The following is a 15,149-nucleotide window of genomic DNA, read 5'->3' as shown; positions in this document are numbered from 1 at the left end:
TGAAAAGCCCATCATTTTCGGCCCCCCTTCTTCTCTATTTTCTTCTCCGTAATCAATGTTCCCAGCGTTAGCTCCTATCCCATTATCTTCTCGTGATACTTTGCCGAGCTGGTCCAATGGGATTCCGGATAGGTAGGCACCCATTCCGCTGCCCGGCCCCTCCCTCTCTCTCCCCCCAATCGCTCGTGCAGCCAGCGACGGAAGAAAAAGCGAGCACCCAGAGGCAGAGGCTCAGGCACGCACGGCCGAACGAATACCAGCCACACGCCCACGCGCCGGGCAATGGCCTCGGTGGTCATCCGCACAGCCTATCGCCATCCGACCTCACCTCAACCCCATCCATCACCCCTCGCCACCACTATAGAACGCGCCGGGGCACACCCCTAGTCCCGGGCACGGAGCACCTCGTCACTCTCCCGCTCCACTTCCCTTCCAGATCCCCACCCATATTCCGCATAGTGTGTCAGCCCGCCACTTGCTCTCGGCTCTCGGACGCGCTTGGGACGCTCATTTTTGGATTCACCTGCTTGCTCCCAAGCAGAGGATAGGGGGGAGTTGAGCCGTTGCAATCTTGAGAAGGAGGAGAGGAAACAATGGCGCTCTCGTCGACCTTCTCCCTCCCGCGGGGCTTCCTCGGCGTGCTGCCTCAGGAGCACCATTTCGCTCCCGCCGTCGAGCTCCAGGCCAAGCCGCTCAAGGTTAGTCAGCATACGCCTCCTCTGCTCTTCTCTCGCCGTGGCCGATTCTTCTCTGTTCTTGTTCTTGCCGGTTCGAGTAATTCGACGGCCGCTAGCTAGTGCTCTGTTCCTGCTCGTCTTCTTTGCAAACTGTAATCGTTGCTGCTGTCGCCATGGCCAATGCTGGATCGATTTGGCGAGCAGACGCCGAGGAGGAGGTCGTCCGGCATTTCTGCGTCGCTGTCGGAGAGGGAAGCAGAGTACCACTCGCAGCGGCCGCCGACGCCGCTGCTGGACACCGTGAACTACCCCATCCACATGAAGAACCTGTCCCTCAAGGAGCTGCAGCAGCTCTCCGACGAGCTGCGCTCCGACGTCATCTTCCACGTCTCCAAGACCGGCGGCCACCTCGGGTCCAGCCTCGGCGTCGTCGAGCTCACCGTCGCGCTGCACTACGTCTTCAACACCCCGCAGGACAAGCTCCTCTGGGACGTCGGCCACCAGGTAAGCAAGCTCGACAAATTAACAATGCGCACCTGTCCTACCCAGCGATCGGCAGGCGTGCCCCGGATTGGGGTAACGTGCCCGCGCCATGTGAGGTGCTGCGCAGCTCGGAGACCGGTCGATTGATGGACCGTGCCATTTTTGTTTATTCGATGCAGTCGTACCCGCACAAGATTCTGACGGGGCGGCGCGATAAGATGCCGACGATGCGGCAGACCAACGGCCTGTCCGGCTTCGTCAAGCGCTCCGAGAGCGAGTACGACAGCTTCGGCACCGGCCACAGCTCCACCACCATCTCCGCCGCCCTCGGTAACCAACTACCTCTGCATTTGATTATGAAGCAATTTAATCTGCTCGTGAAGAATCTGTAGTGAACGGACGTGGTAATCAAGTGTGTGCGTGTGGTTGTCAGGGATGGCCGTCGGGAGGGACCTCAAGGGCGCGAAGAACAACGTGGTGGCGGTGATTGGGGACGGGGCCATGACGGCCGGGCAGGCGTACGAGGCGATGAACAACGCCGGCTACCTCGACTCGGACATGATCGTGATCCTCAACGACAACAAGCAGGTGTCGCTGCCGACGGCGACGCTCGACGGGCCGGCGCCGCCCGTGGGCGCGCTCAGCGGCGCCCTCAGCAAGCTGCAGTCCAGCCGGCCGCTCAGGGAGCTGAGGGAGGTGGCCAAGGTACAGCCTCACAGATGCACCTCCTTCACTGCACACTCCATAGATAGTACGGCAAAAGCCACGTTGACTTGAAAGCAGTGGCGTGAATCAAATTCCAACTTGCTGCGTGATAGGTTTGTTAAAAAAAGTGATAACAAGTCGTGTGCGCATGTTTCAGCTAAAAACTTACTTCGGGACAAATAAATTTGAAACAGTGAATGAAATGACAGGGAAATCAGCATCAGAACGACAATTTTAAAAATCGAAGCAAACGTGTCAGTGTCGCCGTGGGAGCACGCCTCCGAGTTTAAAATCTTAAAACTTTTGTATGGTACATGCCAAAACTAGCTGTTTTCTTCCAGATGCAACGCACGCATACTCCATCAGTGCCAGGTGTAGTGCATGTCTCTAGCTATGTATCCACCAGAAATGGTGATGAAACCTAGAGTAGCATATCTAGTGCTGCCCACTAGCGTTTTCGTCTTCAAGCAAAGAGCTCAGTTCAGGGAAGGGAGTATCTTAACAAGCGATGGGGCTTATATAATTTTAAAAACAAGTGACGTGGCGCGATCACAATCTGACAGCAAGGACATAGGTGTATCTCTTTTCTAATCCTCCTGGATTTGAGTCGAATGAGTAGTTTATTTTCACTTCAAATCTGATCACTTGACAGCTCAAATTGATAATGTTACTGGGCTATCTGGCCTGATCGTAGTCCTTTTGTAAACTAGGCGGCCCTAAACCAGGGTTTAATTGTTGGGCCGAGCGGAAGGAACTGGGCCCAGATATTCGACTGATTTTCCCGCGTGTTTTGTCTTCTCGTCAGGGAGTGACGAAGCAAATCGGCGGGTCGGTGCACGAGATCGCGGCCAAGGTGGACGAGTACGCCCGCGGCATGATCAGCGGCTCCGGGTCGTCGCTCTTCGAGGAGCTCGGGCTGTATTACATCGGCCCCGTCGACGGCCACAACATTGACGACCTCATCACCATCCTTCGGGAGGTCAAGGGCACCAAGACCACCGGGCCGGTGCTCATCCATGTCATCACCGAGAAAGGCCGCGGCTACCCCTACGCCGAGCGAGCCTCCGACAAGTACCACGGTAGGTAACATACATGGATGGATTATATGCATCATATATAGGGGAGGTTAATTAGTGTGTGTGATCGATCCATGGCGCAGGCGTGGCCAAGTTCGATCCGGCGACGGGGAGGCAGTTCAAGGTCCCGGCCAAGACGCTGTCCTACACCAACTACTTCGCGGAGGCGCTCATAGCCGAGGCGGAGCAGGACAGCAAGATCGTGGCAATCCACGCGGCCATGGGGGGCGGCACGGGGCTCAACTACTTCCTCCGCCGCTTCCCCAACCGGTGCTTCGACGTCGGGATCGCTGAACAGCACGCCGTAACCTTCGCGGCCGGCCTGGCCTGCGAGGGGCTCAAGCCCTTCTGCGCCATCTACTCCTCTTTCCTGCAGAGAGGCTACGACCAGGTCGTGCACGACGTGGACCTCCAGAAGCTCCCGGTGAGGTTCGCCATGGACAGGGCGGGGCTGGTCGGCGCCGACGGGCCCACCCACTGCGGGGCCTTCGACGTGGCGTTCATGGCGTGCCTACCCAACATGGTCGTCATGGCCCCGTCCGACGAGGCCGAGCTGCTGAACATGGTGGCCACCGCGGCGGCCATCGACGACCGCCCCTCGTGCTTCCGCTATCCGAGGGGCAACGGCATCGGCGTCCCGTTGCCGGAAAACTACAAAGGCACCGCCATCGAGGTGCGTTTCGATCTCGTGTTCATAACTTCGAGAGGAGATTAGAGGCTGTGTACGCGAGTAACGCGACTGACGACTGACTGATCTACGAATGTTTGGCAGGTCGGCAAAGGCAGGATCATGATCGAGGGCGAGAGGGTGGCGCTGCTGGGGTACGGGTCGGCGGTGCAGTACTGCATGGCCGCCTCGTCCATCGTGGCGCACCACGGCCTCAGGGTCACCGTCGCCGACGCCAGGTTCTGCAAGCCGTTGGACCACGCCCTCATCAGGAGCCTCGCCAAGTCCCACGAGGTGATCATCACCGTCGAGGAAGGCTCCATCGGCGGCTTCGGTTCACACGTGGCTCAGTTCATGGCCCTGGATGGCCTTCTGGACGGCAAACTTAAGGTAATCGAATCGATTGATCAAACTAACATTGTCAATCAGTCTGCACCCGACCGAATAGAAAATCAGAAATCAGCACAAATACATTGCTCTATGACATTGGTGACATATGTGACTAATGGCGAATTTTTCTTTTGGGTTGTGCAGTGGCGGCCGGTGGTGCTTCCCGACAAGTACATCGACCATGGATCACCGGCCGATCAGCTGGTGGAAGCCGGGCTGACGCCGTCGCACATCGCCGCGACGGTGTTCAACATCCTGGGGCAGGCAAGAGAGGCCCTCGCCATCATGACGGTGCAGAATGCCTAGAGCCAGTGTGCTGCCTCCTATAGAGAACCTCGTACATTTTGGTCGTTAGGTGATTCAGAGAGATTAGTCGGCGTCAGAAAATTAAATGATCCTCATCAAGGGAAACGTTGGTAGTTTTTCGTTCTTTGGTGCACTGACGTTGATGTACATGGTTAATTGTTCGTGGAGTGGACACATACGTTGTCTTTGTATCTGTGAAATGTGTACGTATGTTCATAGATTCTTGACGACTAGGACCCGCTTATACAGGGAGCACGAGTCGCTGTTGTTTGGAATTGTGATGCTTTCTGTATTATTTTTTTGAACCGGGGCAAGCTTTGTATTTTCCATTAATTAAGAAGAATATCGTTGCCTAGTTAAACCACGAATGGAGTTTTCACAGTGAATTTGATGTATTTGGACATTATTAAGTCGGGTTCCATTCCAAGATCTTTGCATATCTGGAAAGTCAAAGTGCCCTTAAGAATGAAGGTCTTCATGTGGTTTGTCCACAAGGAAGTGATTCTGACTAAGGACAACTTGGCAAAACGCAATTTGGAAGGATCACGGAGATGTAGTTTCTGCGACCATGATGAATCTATCAAACACCTCTGTTTGGATTGTCCGATGGCCAAAGTTTTATGGCACTCAGTACATATGGCGTTTAATATATCTCCTCTAAATAGCATTTACACGTTATTTGGGACGTGGCTAAATGAAGTAGAGACAGAGACATGGAAATATATCCGTGTAGGAGTATGTGCTTTATTATGGGCTATATGGAACTGCATGAACGATTTGGCTTTTAACAGGAAAACACATATCCATTCTTTTGCAGGTTATCTTCAGGGCCACTGCTTTGATCCATATGTGGTTGCTATTCACTCAGAAGGATGTCAAGGAGCATTTGATTACTGGGTCTACCCGTTGGGAGATGGTAGTTCGGGCTATGACGGTCATATAATAGGATAGGTGTTTCGTTACCTATTTCTCTTTCTTCCGCCCGGTTGTGGCTATCCCTCATGATTATTTTTAGCTATGTGAGAGCCTTTTGCTTTCAAACTTTGTTGAATGTTTATTTACTAATAAATGGCTGCATGCATAGCTTTGATGCACAGATCGGGGACGGTCCTCCTTTTCGAGGAAAAATTTTATTAAAAAAACGAGCGACGACACAACCAAGACCAAAGCCCACTCTCATCGAATTCAAAACGCAACCAAAGACGCCGAACAAATACACACGCAGTGGCAAAGCTTGACCACATTCTTTTGGGGGAGGGGGCTCCCCAGCAATGCACTAAGCTCCGCCATTGCACACAGGGACCAAATGGGGAACTTATCAAGAACAAGTCATCCACCCACCACTACCGGAGAGAACTATAGCCTCAACCACTCATGGATGGTATGTCTGCTTCGTTTTACATGTATTATTTTTATTTATTTTTAAAACAGGCAAAAAAGCTTTTGCCTTATATTGATATAGGAGAAGCAAACAGGGGTATGGCTAGAGCCAAAAAACAAAAAAAAACAAGAAAGGGGGCGAACATCGCCCCCGACACAGGGGGAAGAGGATCAGCCTACAAGTTCCGCTAGATTTTTAGCACCGGCGAGGATCCAGTCCTTCCCCTCTTCCCTAATCTTATGCATGACAATCGATGGCAGGGAGGACTTATTGTTGAAAACTCATTCGTTCCTCTCTTTCCAGATCTCCCAAGTGATGAGTGTGATAGCTGAGCGCAAGCCTATTGGGGAGGAGGTGGTGGACTTCGAAACGGCCAGCCAATAGTCCACGACTTTAGGCCTACCCTCCCCGATGTTGCTGATGAGGTCTGGACAAGACAGCCAAGAGGCCGCGGCCGTCCAGATACATCTGGAGAAGCGGCACTCGAAAAGCATGTGTCGTGCCGTCTCAGGGGAGGGACGGCAGAGCTGGCAAGTAGGTTGGTACGGCCATCCGCGTTTCGCCAAGCAATCAGCGGTCCATAAGCGGTTCTGGACAGCGAGCCAAGCGAAGAAACGACACTTTGGAGGGGCCCAGGTCTTCCACACGATGTTCCCGAACTGGCAGGGCAAAGAGGCAAGGAACTGGACCTTGTAGGCGGAGCTGGCCGAGTAGCGCCCATTAGGGGTCAAGGACCAGGTAATGGAGTCCTCAGTGTCAGGATGAAGCTAGATATCCGACAAGAGCTCCCAGAGGCGGACGTATTGTTCCATGTGATTGCAGTGAAAGCATCCACCCCAATGTCCGAGATCCAGTTGTTATCAGTGAGAGCGTCCTGGACCGTCCGATTCTTCCTCTTGGAAGCCTTGAAAATTAGGGGAGCCAGGTCTTTTGGCGGGGCGCCATGGAGCCATGAAGACGACCAGAAGGAGGCCTTGGCGCCGTTTCCGATGGTGACACGAGTAGCCGCATTGAAGAGGTCAAGGCCGGAGGCATCGTTGGGGGTTTCAGAGCCCACCCATGGCTTCTCAGGAGCCTTCCACTCATACCATAACCAGCAAAGCCTCAGGGCCCGGGAGAACCTCTCCAGTCCAAAACCCCCAAACCACCGAGCTCCTTGGGGCGGCAGACCTTTTACCAGTTGACTTTGCATTTCCCTCCACTAACCGCCTCCTTGCAGGCCCAGAGCATGCCGTGACTGATCTTCGCAAAGGCCTTGAGGATGCCTTTGTCAGCCTTTAAAGTCGTCAGCAAGAAGATTGGCATGGAGGAGAGCACGGACTTAACCAGCGCAGTGCACCCGACACGATTCAGGAACTTTCCTTTCCATGGGCTAAGATGGGCCACCGCTTTGTCAATGTAGGGTTGAAGGTCCACACGCCTAAGTCCTCCGAGGGAGAGGGGCAACCCCAGATACTTAATGGGGAAGGGGGTCGTAGTCGCCGGGAAGTATGCCAGAATCTCCTCCAAGTTTATGTTGGCACATTGGATGGGGGCGATGGAGCTCTTGGTCACATTTGTCACGAGGCCAGAGACTACCCCAAAACTCTGTAGAATGCTAGCAAGGCCTTCCACATCATGTGCCGTGGGGGATAGAAAAATGGCAGCGTATTATTATTGGGAGGATGTTTTTAATACATTATTGGGAGGATGTTGATGACAAGATCACGAGTGAAGTTTTAACCTTTTCAAATGAGAAATCCTGAAGGTGAAGAACACAGACTGCATCAAGACTCCGAGGCCAATCAACCTCTACCATGGGTCACCGCATTGTTGAACTTCATAAATTTAACAAATATCATCTGCTTAGCATGAATATCATCCATCCGTTTCAAATGGGTCGGACGTTTGCTGCCCCCCTCCCTATCCGTGTTTGTTTGGTGTGTTCGATTTAATGCACAACATTGGAGTTGTCCTTAGACCTTTTCACAAAAGGAAAAAAAATAACTGCAATGCATTGTCGTTTAGGTGTTGTTTTTAAGTGATGTTGCATGCAGTTGGTTTAGAGATCACATGTGCATCATCATGCAGGCTAGTTGTAGAGAGAAGTGAAAGAGAAAAATATAAGGAAAAAGTGAGATTGGAGCATTAATTATACCGTGGAGAGAAACATGCTAAAGCCATATCTCCACTAACATACAACTCCATTCTCTTTCTTTAATTGATGTATTGGGAGCGCCCTAAGCACATCCCAGCGTCTGTTAGGAGTGCACTGACAGTTGTCATTAGGCCAACATAGTGCCATCAAAAGTGGTATCATCATGGTTTACAAGAAACTTTGCATTTGCTAAAACCATCACTGCTAACATATACTATTATGCTCGCATTACATATGTGGTATTGCTATAAAATTGCAAGATACGATCGTCCAACAGGCTCTAGAAAGGCAGGGAAATATAATTTAAGAATAGAAAGGACAGTTATAAGTGCAGTTTCAAAGCTTTGATCATCTTTCACGGCAAGGAGATCTATCTAGGAACCCCAGACAATGATATAGTAATTGGCGTTATGTGTTAAATGATCACAGCATAAGAACATCCACTCAAATGATGTGACATCAGAGCATGATTTACGATTCCGGGTCCTTTAGTGCACTATCAGGCTATTCCCACTCCACTGTCGCTGGTGGCTTCGATGTTATCTCTAGGCAAACACGGTTAACGCCTCGCACATTGTTGCAGATCCTATTCGACACATCGGCCAGGAACTTGCGTTCAAAATAATACCTGACAGAAATAAAAGAAAAGGTCAGTCAAAATATTCAAGATAGTATCAATAAACTCCAAAAAGAACTAGATTCTACCACATAATAGAGACATCCTTAATTACCAACACTTGTTAACAAAATGAGAGAGTTACCAAATAACAGAAACATCGGTAATCAACGCTTGTTAACAAAATGAGAGGAAGAGAGAGAACACATTTCTATACACAACAGTGCATAAGGCGCTAAAAACAATCCTATACCAAGATCACATGGACAAAGGGCATCAGAACGGCAACTAATACATAAATAAATACACGCCATCGAACAATTAACAAACTGTCCACGAACTTAGGGATACCAGTTGAGACTTGATTAGATAGCTTAGAATAACATAGCTTGGCAGACTGTAACTGTACATTACAACTGAGGAAAATTATGGATTTTGGGCTGCCTAAAAAGGGAAGGCCAACAGGCAATGTAACATAGGTGAATGCTGAATTGTCTAAGTCAAACTAGTAGTATTCACAAACTACTCTAGCAGGAACCGAGCAACCAAAGGGGAAGCAGGAAGCCCAAGTATTGTTCTAGAACACTGAGCTAAAAAGCAAACAGAACAGTATTTGCTGCAACTTATTATCTCACAACTGCAACAAAATATCGCCATCTAGTGCACCATTAGAGTACGATTGCATCATAAAGTTGCAAAGGGGATATGATAGAGCGATAGGTTCAATGCAGCATACCAATCTGCAGTCATGCCATCCTCACTGGTAATTGCCTTTAAAATAACCGGATAGCCGTAAGTTCTCTGGTCACCCTGGACCCCAACTGTTTCGACAGGCAAAAGCACAGCAAAAGCTTGCCAAATTGTATCATAGAGTCCTGCATCTCTAATGGCTTGAACATATATCTCATCCGCCTAGAATACGTAAACAGAGCGGTCCAAAATTAACACCATATATCAAAGGTGATTTAAAAACCAATGGTTGAAAAAGATCAAACCTGACGAAGAACCTCCAAAGCATTGCCTTCTGTAACATCACCTGATGGGATACGTACAGCAAGACCAGGCCCGGGAAATGGATGTCGCTTTAAGAATGACTCTGGGATATTTAAGATACTGCCCAACTTCCGCACCTTTTGCAGGACATAAATTTGACAAACAATAAGTGATAGGAATATTTTCTTCGAAATCAAAACGGAAATAATTTCCCAGTATGAGCTATCTTTCAGTAGCATGTCAGATCATGCAAAGTGAAGTATCAATAAATATATGAAGTATCAGTATGAGGTATCTTTCAGTACATATATGTATAGATGCAGATCAATACCTCATCCTTAAATAGGAGCTTGAGTGGTTCAATGAGCTTCAATTTCATATCTTCAGGAAGACCACCTACATTGTGATGGCTTTTGATGGTGTGGGAATGTGTCATACCACTCCCAGGGGGTGGGCATGATTCAATCACATCAGGGTATAATGTTCCTTGAACTAAATATTCAAGTCTTTTTCCTGTCTGTTGTTCTAACATGTGAGCAAATTCATCAAAGACAGCTATGAATTCTTTGCCAACAATCTTTCTTTTCATCTCTGGGTCTTTGACTCCTTTTAACTTGCTAAGAAATTGCTCCGAGGCATCAATACATGTGACAGGAAGGTGCAAGTCACTATTGAAGGTTGACATTACTCGTTCCTTCTCCTTGTATCTGCAGATAAGATCATATGTTAGTTTAGCTGCATACTGATTTCGAAGCAGAACATGTTGAAGGAACGGTTACCTCAATAGACCATTGTCAACAAAAACACAATGAAGCCTATCACCTATTGCGTTATGAACGAGTGTGGCTGCAACTGTCGAATCAACTCCTCCTGATAACGCGCAAATCACATGTTCATCAGTCCCGACCATACTTTTGATGTTCTTAATTTCCTCATCCAGCACATCCTGAATCTTCCAGTCAGCTTTAATCCCACAAACATCAAAAAGAAAGCGGCGCAGTGTTTCCTTTCCTTGGGTCGAATGTGTCACCTTGTATAATCAGATGATTGAAAAGTTTATGACAACCATGCTCAGGTATAAACAATTTTATGAAGAAGCATGTGTACTTCGATTGGTATGCACTACAAACCCAAACTAGTAAATAAACAATCAGCAATATGCAAGCTGTGATCAGTGTGATCCATACAGATGACCTTATATCCTCATCTTTCTTACCAAAAAACAAACACTCGCGTAAAGACACAACCCGCTACCCCAAAGGCTTGTTCCATCCCAAGAAACCCAAGTAATTTGTAGCCTAACTTAGAAAATAGCCCACTTATATTTCACTTATCACTTACGGAAAAAGGGCAGGTCGCCCTGCAGTTCAAACTCAAAATGTGTGTCTCACAATCTCGCAAAATAAGCTAATCAGCAAACGCAATTGAACTTATTAGCATAATAATCTTAGTTTAAATCCATCTCCATCTATCCAAGATGACAGAATAAAGCAGTAAATGGTAGCTACCTCCGGGTGGTACTGGAGTCCATAAAAACGCTTCTCCCGATGCTCGATGGCTGCGATTGCGCCCTGCACACTTCGTGCCACAACCTCGAACCCCTGAGGCAGTCTGACCACCTCGTCGCCGTGGCTCATCCACACCGACTGTCTGTTCCCCACCCCGTTCTCGCCGTACAGCGCGGAGGACGTCGCAGTAGTCTCTACCTCCATATCGCCGTACTCCTGCCGCTCGCCAGCCTCGACGGCGCCGCCGAGGGACTGAACTAGGAGCTGCATACCGTAGCACACGCCCAGAACATGCGCGCCCGCTTCGGCAGCGAAATCGAGGAATCCCTCAGGGAAGGAGGGCGCGCCCGAGGCGTGGACGGAGTGGGGTCCGCCGGAGAGTATGACGGCGCGGGGACGTAGCCCGGTGAGGGAGGAGAGCGGCGCGGTGCCGGAGACGCACAGTGAGAGGACTCCCAGCTGCCGGACGCGGCGGGTGATGAGCTGGGTGTACTGCGAGCCGAAGTCGAGAATGAGGACCAAGTTCTCGCCAGCGCCGGCGGATGTCGGGAGCGAGGAGGCGGAGGCGGAGCCCATGGCGGCTAGGCGGCGGAGGGGAATATGGTTTTTGGGTTTGGGGTTTTGGGGTCGGGATGACCCATGAGCTCTTTGGTTTCACCGGTATTTAAGAGCATCTCGAACGCGCGCCGGCGCGCTAAATTCTAGTTTACGACACGTCCTTCGCCAGGTTTGGTGTGGCGCGCAGCGCTGGCTCCAGCGGCACGCTAAAATGCAATGCGCGTGGTTCCAGCAGGCGCGTTAAAATGCAACGCGCTAATGCTACAATATTTTTTAATTAACTTTGCATAGATAAAACGATATATAGTTTTAGCATAGATAAAAAACGATACATAGCATAAATAAAAAAGATACAAAGTATTTTACATAGTTCCAAAGCATAGATAGATAGAACTACGGTGCAACTAGATAGAAAAACTACGGTGCAACGAGACAAACTACGGTGACTCCCAGCCGTCATCATCATCACCATCATCATCCTCGGTGATGTTGTCCGAGGTATCGAGCCACATGTCATCCCAACGCAGATCGTTGGGGGAAAAGATCGACTGTCCGTCGTTCTCGACGATATCGCACTGCGATAAGGCCATTGCCTTGCGCCGACGTCTGTCGGCACGCTCCGCGCGGCGCCTTGCCGTCCTCTCTGCCCAGAATTCGTTCTCGGCGGCGACGTCCTCCGGGTGGCGACGGCGCCACCCCGCCATGGCTCGCTCGTCCTCCTCGGCGATGAGGAGGCGGCGCTGCTGCTGCACGTGGTCCGCACGGTCCTGATCAGTGATGAGACGAGGCGGAGGGGCGAGGCGCTACGCCTGCTCGCGCGTGAAGACGTCCCGGAAGTTCATCTGCGACCGGGGCCTCTCCAAGCGCCACGCCGCCGCGTCGTACGCGTGGGCCGCCTCGTGCGCGCTCCGGAACGAGCCGAGGCCGAGCTGGACGTCGCCGGACCGGATCTCGGCGAAGTACCAGCCCGAGGGGCGCTCGCGGACGCCGCGCTAGCCCGAAGAATCCCGGCGGCGCGGTGACATGGTGGCGAGGTGGTGGCGGGGAAAGCGGCGAGAAAGAGCGACGATGTGGTGAGGAGGAGGACGCGTGGCAGTGTGCTTGAGCGCGTGACGAGCGCCGGATTTTTTGGGCGCGCGTGAAGCGGGGCGCCAAATCTACCGCGCCAGCTGCCGCTTTCTCCCGCTCGCGCAAACGCTTCCCGTCACGGCTGGAGCGCGCGAAGCCGGGCCGCGCGCGTTAAAAAGCAATTTTACCGCGCGGGCGCATCTTTTGGCGCGCTTGTTGGAGATGCTCTAAGATCTCAAAAGTTGTTCTTTTAATGGTTACTTACAAAATTTTTTATTGTTTCTTTTAGGGAATGCCATGATGACTACTTTATTGTTGCTGAGTTGAGATCTTCACAACGTGCTCACACGCGCGTCCCCTTGATGCCCATCGTGCGGGTAGAGTTAGCATGAGCGAAATGGGACGACCGGGAGAAATGCACACGTACTGATAGGGATAGTCTTATAGGTTGTGTAGATAATTGGTAAGTTATAGAGAAATAGTTTTTCAATTTTCGACTGTCTACTACAACAATGTTTGCCCGACTTCGACGAGGAAGGGGCGATGATGGCGGCGCGTCCTCGGCTCGCTCCGGTGCTTGTAGTCGTCGCTAGGTGGTCTACGGACCTGAATTTAAATTTTACTTCTAGTGTTCTTTACATACCTTGACAGTTGATGAATAGATCGAAAGTTTTCTTGTAATTTTTTTGTAGCGAACAACCTAAAACATTATTTATAGATTATCTAAGTATCTAACTAACTTGTGAATATATAAAACCAAGTTTTCTAGAAGCCTAAACGGCCCGTTTGTTTGCAAAGTATTTTTGGAGTATTCTGGAAATACCGTGGTTTCTAAAAAAATATGACATTGAATACTTTGAAGTGTTTGGATGAAAGCAGTACTGCAATTTAAGAAGCTTTGGTATTTCAGATACCGTGATAATTTTGCAGTATTAAGAAAACCTGAACCTCTTTATTTTTAACCGAGCATCGACGCCTCATCTGCGACGTCTTCATCGAGCTAGGCTAGCTCCTGTTGTCCACTTGCAGATCTCCTAGTTACCATGAATGGAGAGTGCATTGATCTAGTTTGCTTTGGGGTTTTTATCCAGATCTGAGGTGTTCGGTTCGGCTGGAACGGGCTTGTGTGCTTTGTGTCCATCCTCTTTGCCATTGTTTAGCTGTCGGTGTTGCCTTGATGGATGTGGGTGTTAACCTTTTAGTGTAGCACTTTGCGGAAACGCGTTGTATTGGGCATTTTGGCAACTTCTTCTATCAATATATGATATGCATGCTTGTGCATATTCAAGAAATGAAGAAAAACGTTGTCTCTATCATTCACGACTAGTTGTCTTCTTCATCTCTGTTGAATATGTGTACATGTACATATGTCTGGGTTTCTTACGCAGTACCTGTAGTGTCTGTCTCCCTCTGTATGTACATGTATCTTAGGAGACACGATATCGATCGCACCCCTTGTACCTATATATATGTGCCTAATGCACGATCAATCAATTATCGATGCACCAAATCATTCTTCACCTAGTATCTATTGCAAGTCGATCCCCTACCGCTTCCGCTTAACCCTAGCCGCCGTCGCCTAGGGCCGCCCCCCCTGCATCGCGCTCTCCTCCCCGCGCCGCGCTCTCCTCCCTGCTGTGCTGCCACCCCACGCCGTCGCTATCGCTCATCCACTGCATCACCGCAGCCACGATCGCATCGCTACACGCCGCAGCCGCCTGCTCGCGCATCGCTCGCCTACGCTCTAAGCCGCTGCCGCCCGCGCCGATCACTGCATCGCCCGCGACCGCGCGCCACATCGCTACACCATGCGGCCGCCTGCATCACTACACGCCGCAGCTGCCATCACGCGCCGCGCCTCCCGCTCGCGCCACGCCACACCGCTGCGCCGCCATGACTTCGTCCGGCTCCTCCTCCTACAACCCCTTTGCCGAGCCGGACCCCGCTAACATCCGCGACATCAACATCCACGACCGCGTCCCCGTCGTCCTCGATGCCACCGATGCCACGTACTTCGCGTGGAAGTCGTACTTCTCGCTGCTCTTCCACGAGAACAATCTCAGGGATCACGTCGATGACTCCGTTGACTCCCGCGCCATGGTGGGCGACTCTGACTGGACCGCAATCGATGCCACGCTCATCCGGTGGTTCTTCACCACCATCTCGAAGGATCTGTTTCACAAGGTCGTGAGTGATGGTGATGACGTCCGTGCCATGTGGGTGAAGCTCAACGACCTCTTCACCGATAACAAGCTTCAGCGCCGCGTTTTTTTGCAGCAGAAATTTTTTGACTGTCATCAGAATGATCAGTCTATCGATGACTACTGTCGCCGCCTGAAGACGTTGGCGGACGAGCTCCATGACATCGGCGCCAAGGTCGATGATGACCTCCTCCTCAACACGCTCACCGCCGGCATCAACGAGGACTTTTGTAACGCCACCTCCAACCTCTCCCTCATTACAGAGCTCTCCTTTCCCAAGTTTGTGGCATACTTGCGGTTGGAGGAGTGCTCGATGAAGGGGTCAAGAAGCGCGTGCAGCACCACGCCCTCGCCGTCGGCACCTCGCGTGGCGCCCCACCGGC

General features: G+C 50.8%; 2 protein-coding genes across 2 annotated transcripts; one reads left to right on the top strand and one right to left on the bottom strand.

The window, feature by feature from the left end:
• The first annotated feature begins 265 nt into the window (after positions 1 to 265).
• LOC119343267 (1-deoxy-D-xylulose-5-phosphate synthase 1, chloroplastic-like) lies at positions 266 to 4,668 on the top strand. Its single transcript, XM_037614326.1, has 8 exons — positions 266 to 698; positions 882 to 1,181; positions 1,340 to 1,490; positions 1,594 to 1,865; positions 2,671 to 2,944; positions 3,025 to 3,614; positions 3,714 to 3,998; positions 4,143 to 4,668. Exons 1-8 carry the CDS (start codon positions 594 to 596, stop codon positions 4,302 to 4,304), a joined length of 2,139 nt encoding a protein of 712 aa, XP_037470223.1. The 5' UTR covers positions 266 to 593; the 3' UTR covers positions 4,305 to 4,668.
• A 3,658-nt stretch (positions 4,669 to 8,326) lies between these two features.
• LOC119307245 (GMP synthase [glutamine-hydrolyzing]-like) lies at positions 8,327 to 11,515 on the bottom strand. The gene is made up of 6 exons (XM_037583331.1): positions 10,940 to 11,515; positions 10,211 to 10,461; positions 9,763 to 10,138; positions 9,434 to 9,568; positions 9,175 to 9,350; positions 8,327 to 8,450 (listed from the first exon to the last, which is right to left on the bottom strand). Exons 1-6 carry the CDS (start codon positions 11,513 to 11,515, stop codon positions 8,327 to 8,329), a joined length of 1,638 nt encoding a protein of 545 aa, XP_037439228.1.
• Positions 11,516 to 15,149: the final 3,634 nt, after the last annotated feature.

Source organism: Triticum dicoccoides, chromosome 1B (assembly GCF_002162155.2).
Source record: "Triticum dicoccoides isolate Atlit2015 ecotype Zavitan chromosome 1B, WEW_v2.0, whole genome shotgun sequence".
NCBI lineage: Eukaryota > Viridiplantae > Streptophyta > Magnoliopsida > Poales > Poaceae > Triticum > Triticum dicoccoides.
Note: the sequence above shows the minus strand (reverse complement) of the source record. Positions and strands in the feature narration are given on the sequence as shown.

Bases quoted from the DNA above. Each gene is read 5' to 3' on its own strand.
- LOC119343267 (XM_037614326.1), top strand. From the start codon at position 594: ATGGCGCTCTCGTCGACCTTCTCCCTCCCGCGGGGCTTCCTCGGCGTG. The intron at 1,182-1,339 runs GTAAGCAAGCTC...TATTCGATGCAG, and splicing joins TCTGGGACGTCGGCCACCAG to TCGTACCCGCACAAGATTCT. The intron at 1,866-2,670 runs GTACAGCCTCAC...TCTTCTCGTCAG, and splicing joins AGCTGAGGGAGGTGGCCAAG to GGAGTGACGAAGCAAATCGG.
- LOC119307245 (XM_037583331.1), bottom strand. From the start codon at position 11,515: ATGGGCTCCGCCTCCGCCTCCTCGCTCCCGACATCCGCCGGCGCTGGC. The intron at 9,569-9,762 runs GTATTGATCTGC...GTCCTGCAAAAG, and splicing joins AGCTCCTATTTAAGGATGAG to GTGCGGAAGTTGGGCAGTAT. The intron at 9,351-9,433 runs GTTTGATCTTTT...TACGTATTCTAG, and splicing joins CTTTGGAGGTTCTTCGTCAG to GCGGATGAGATATATGTTCA.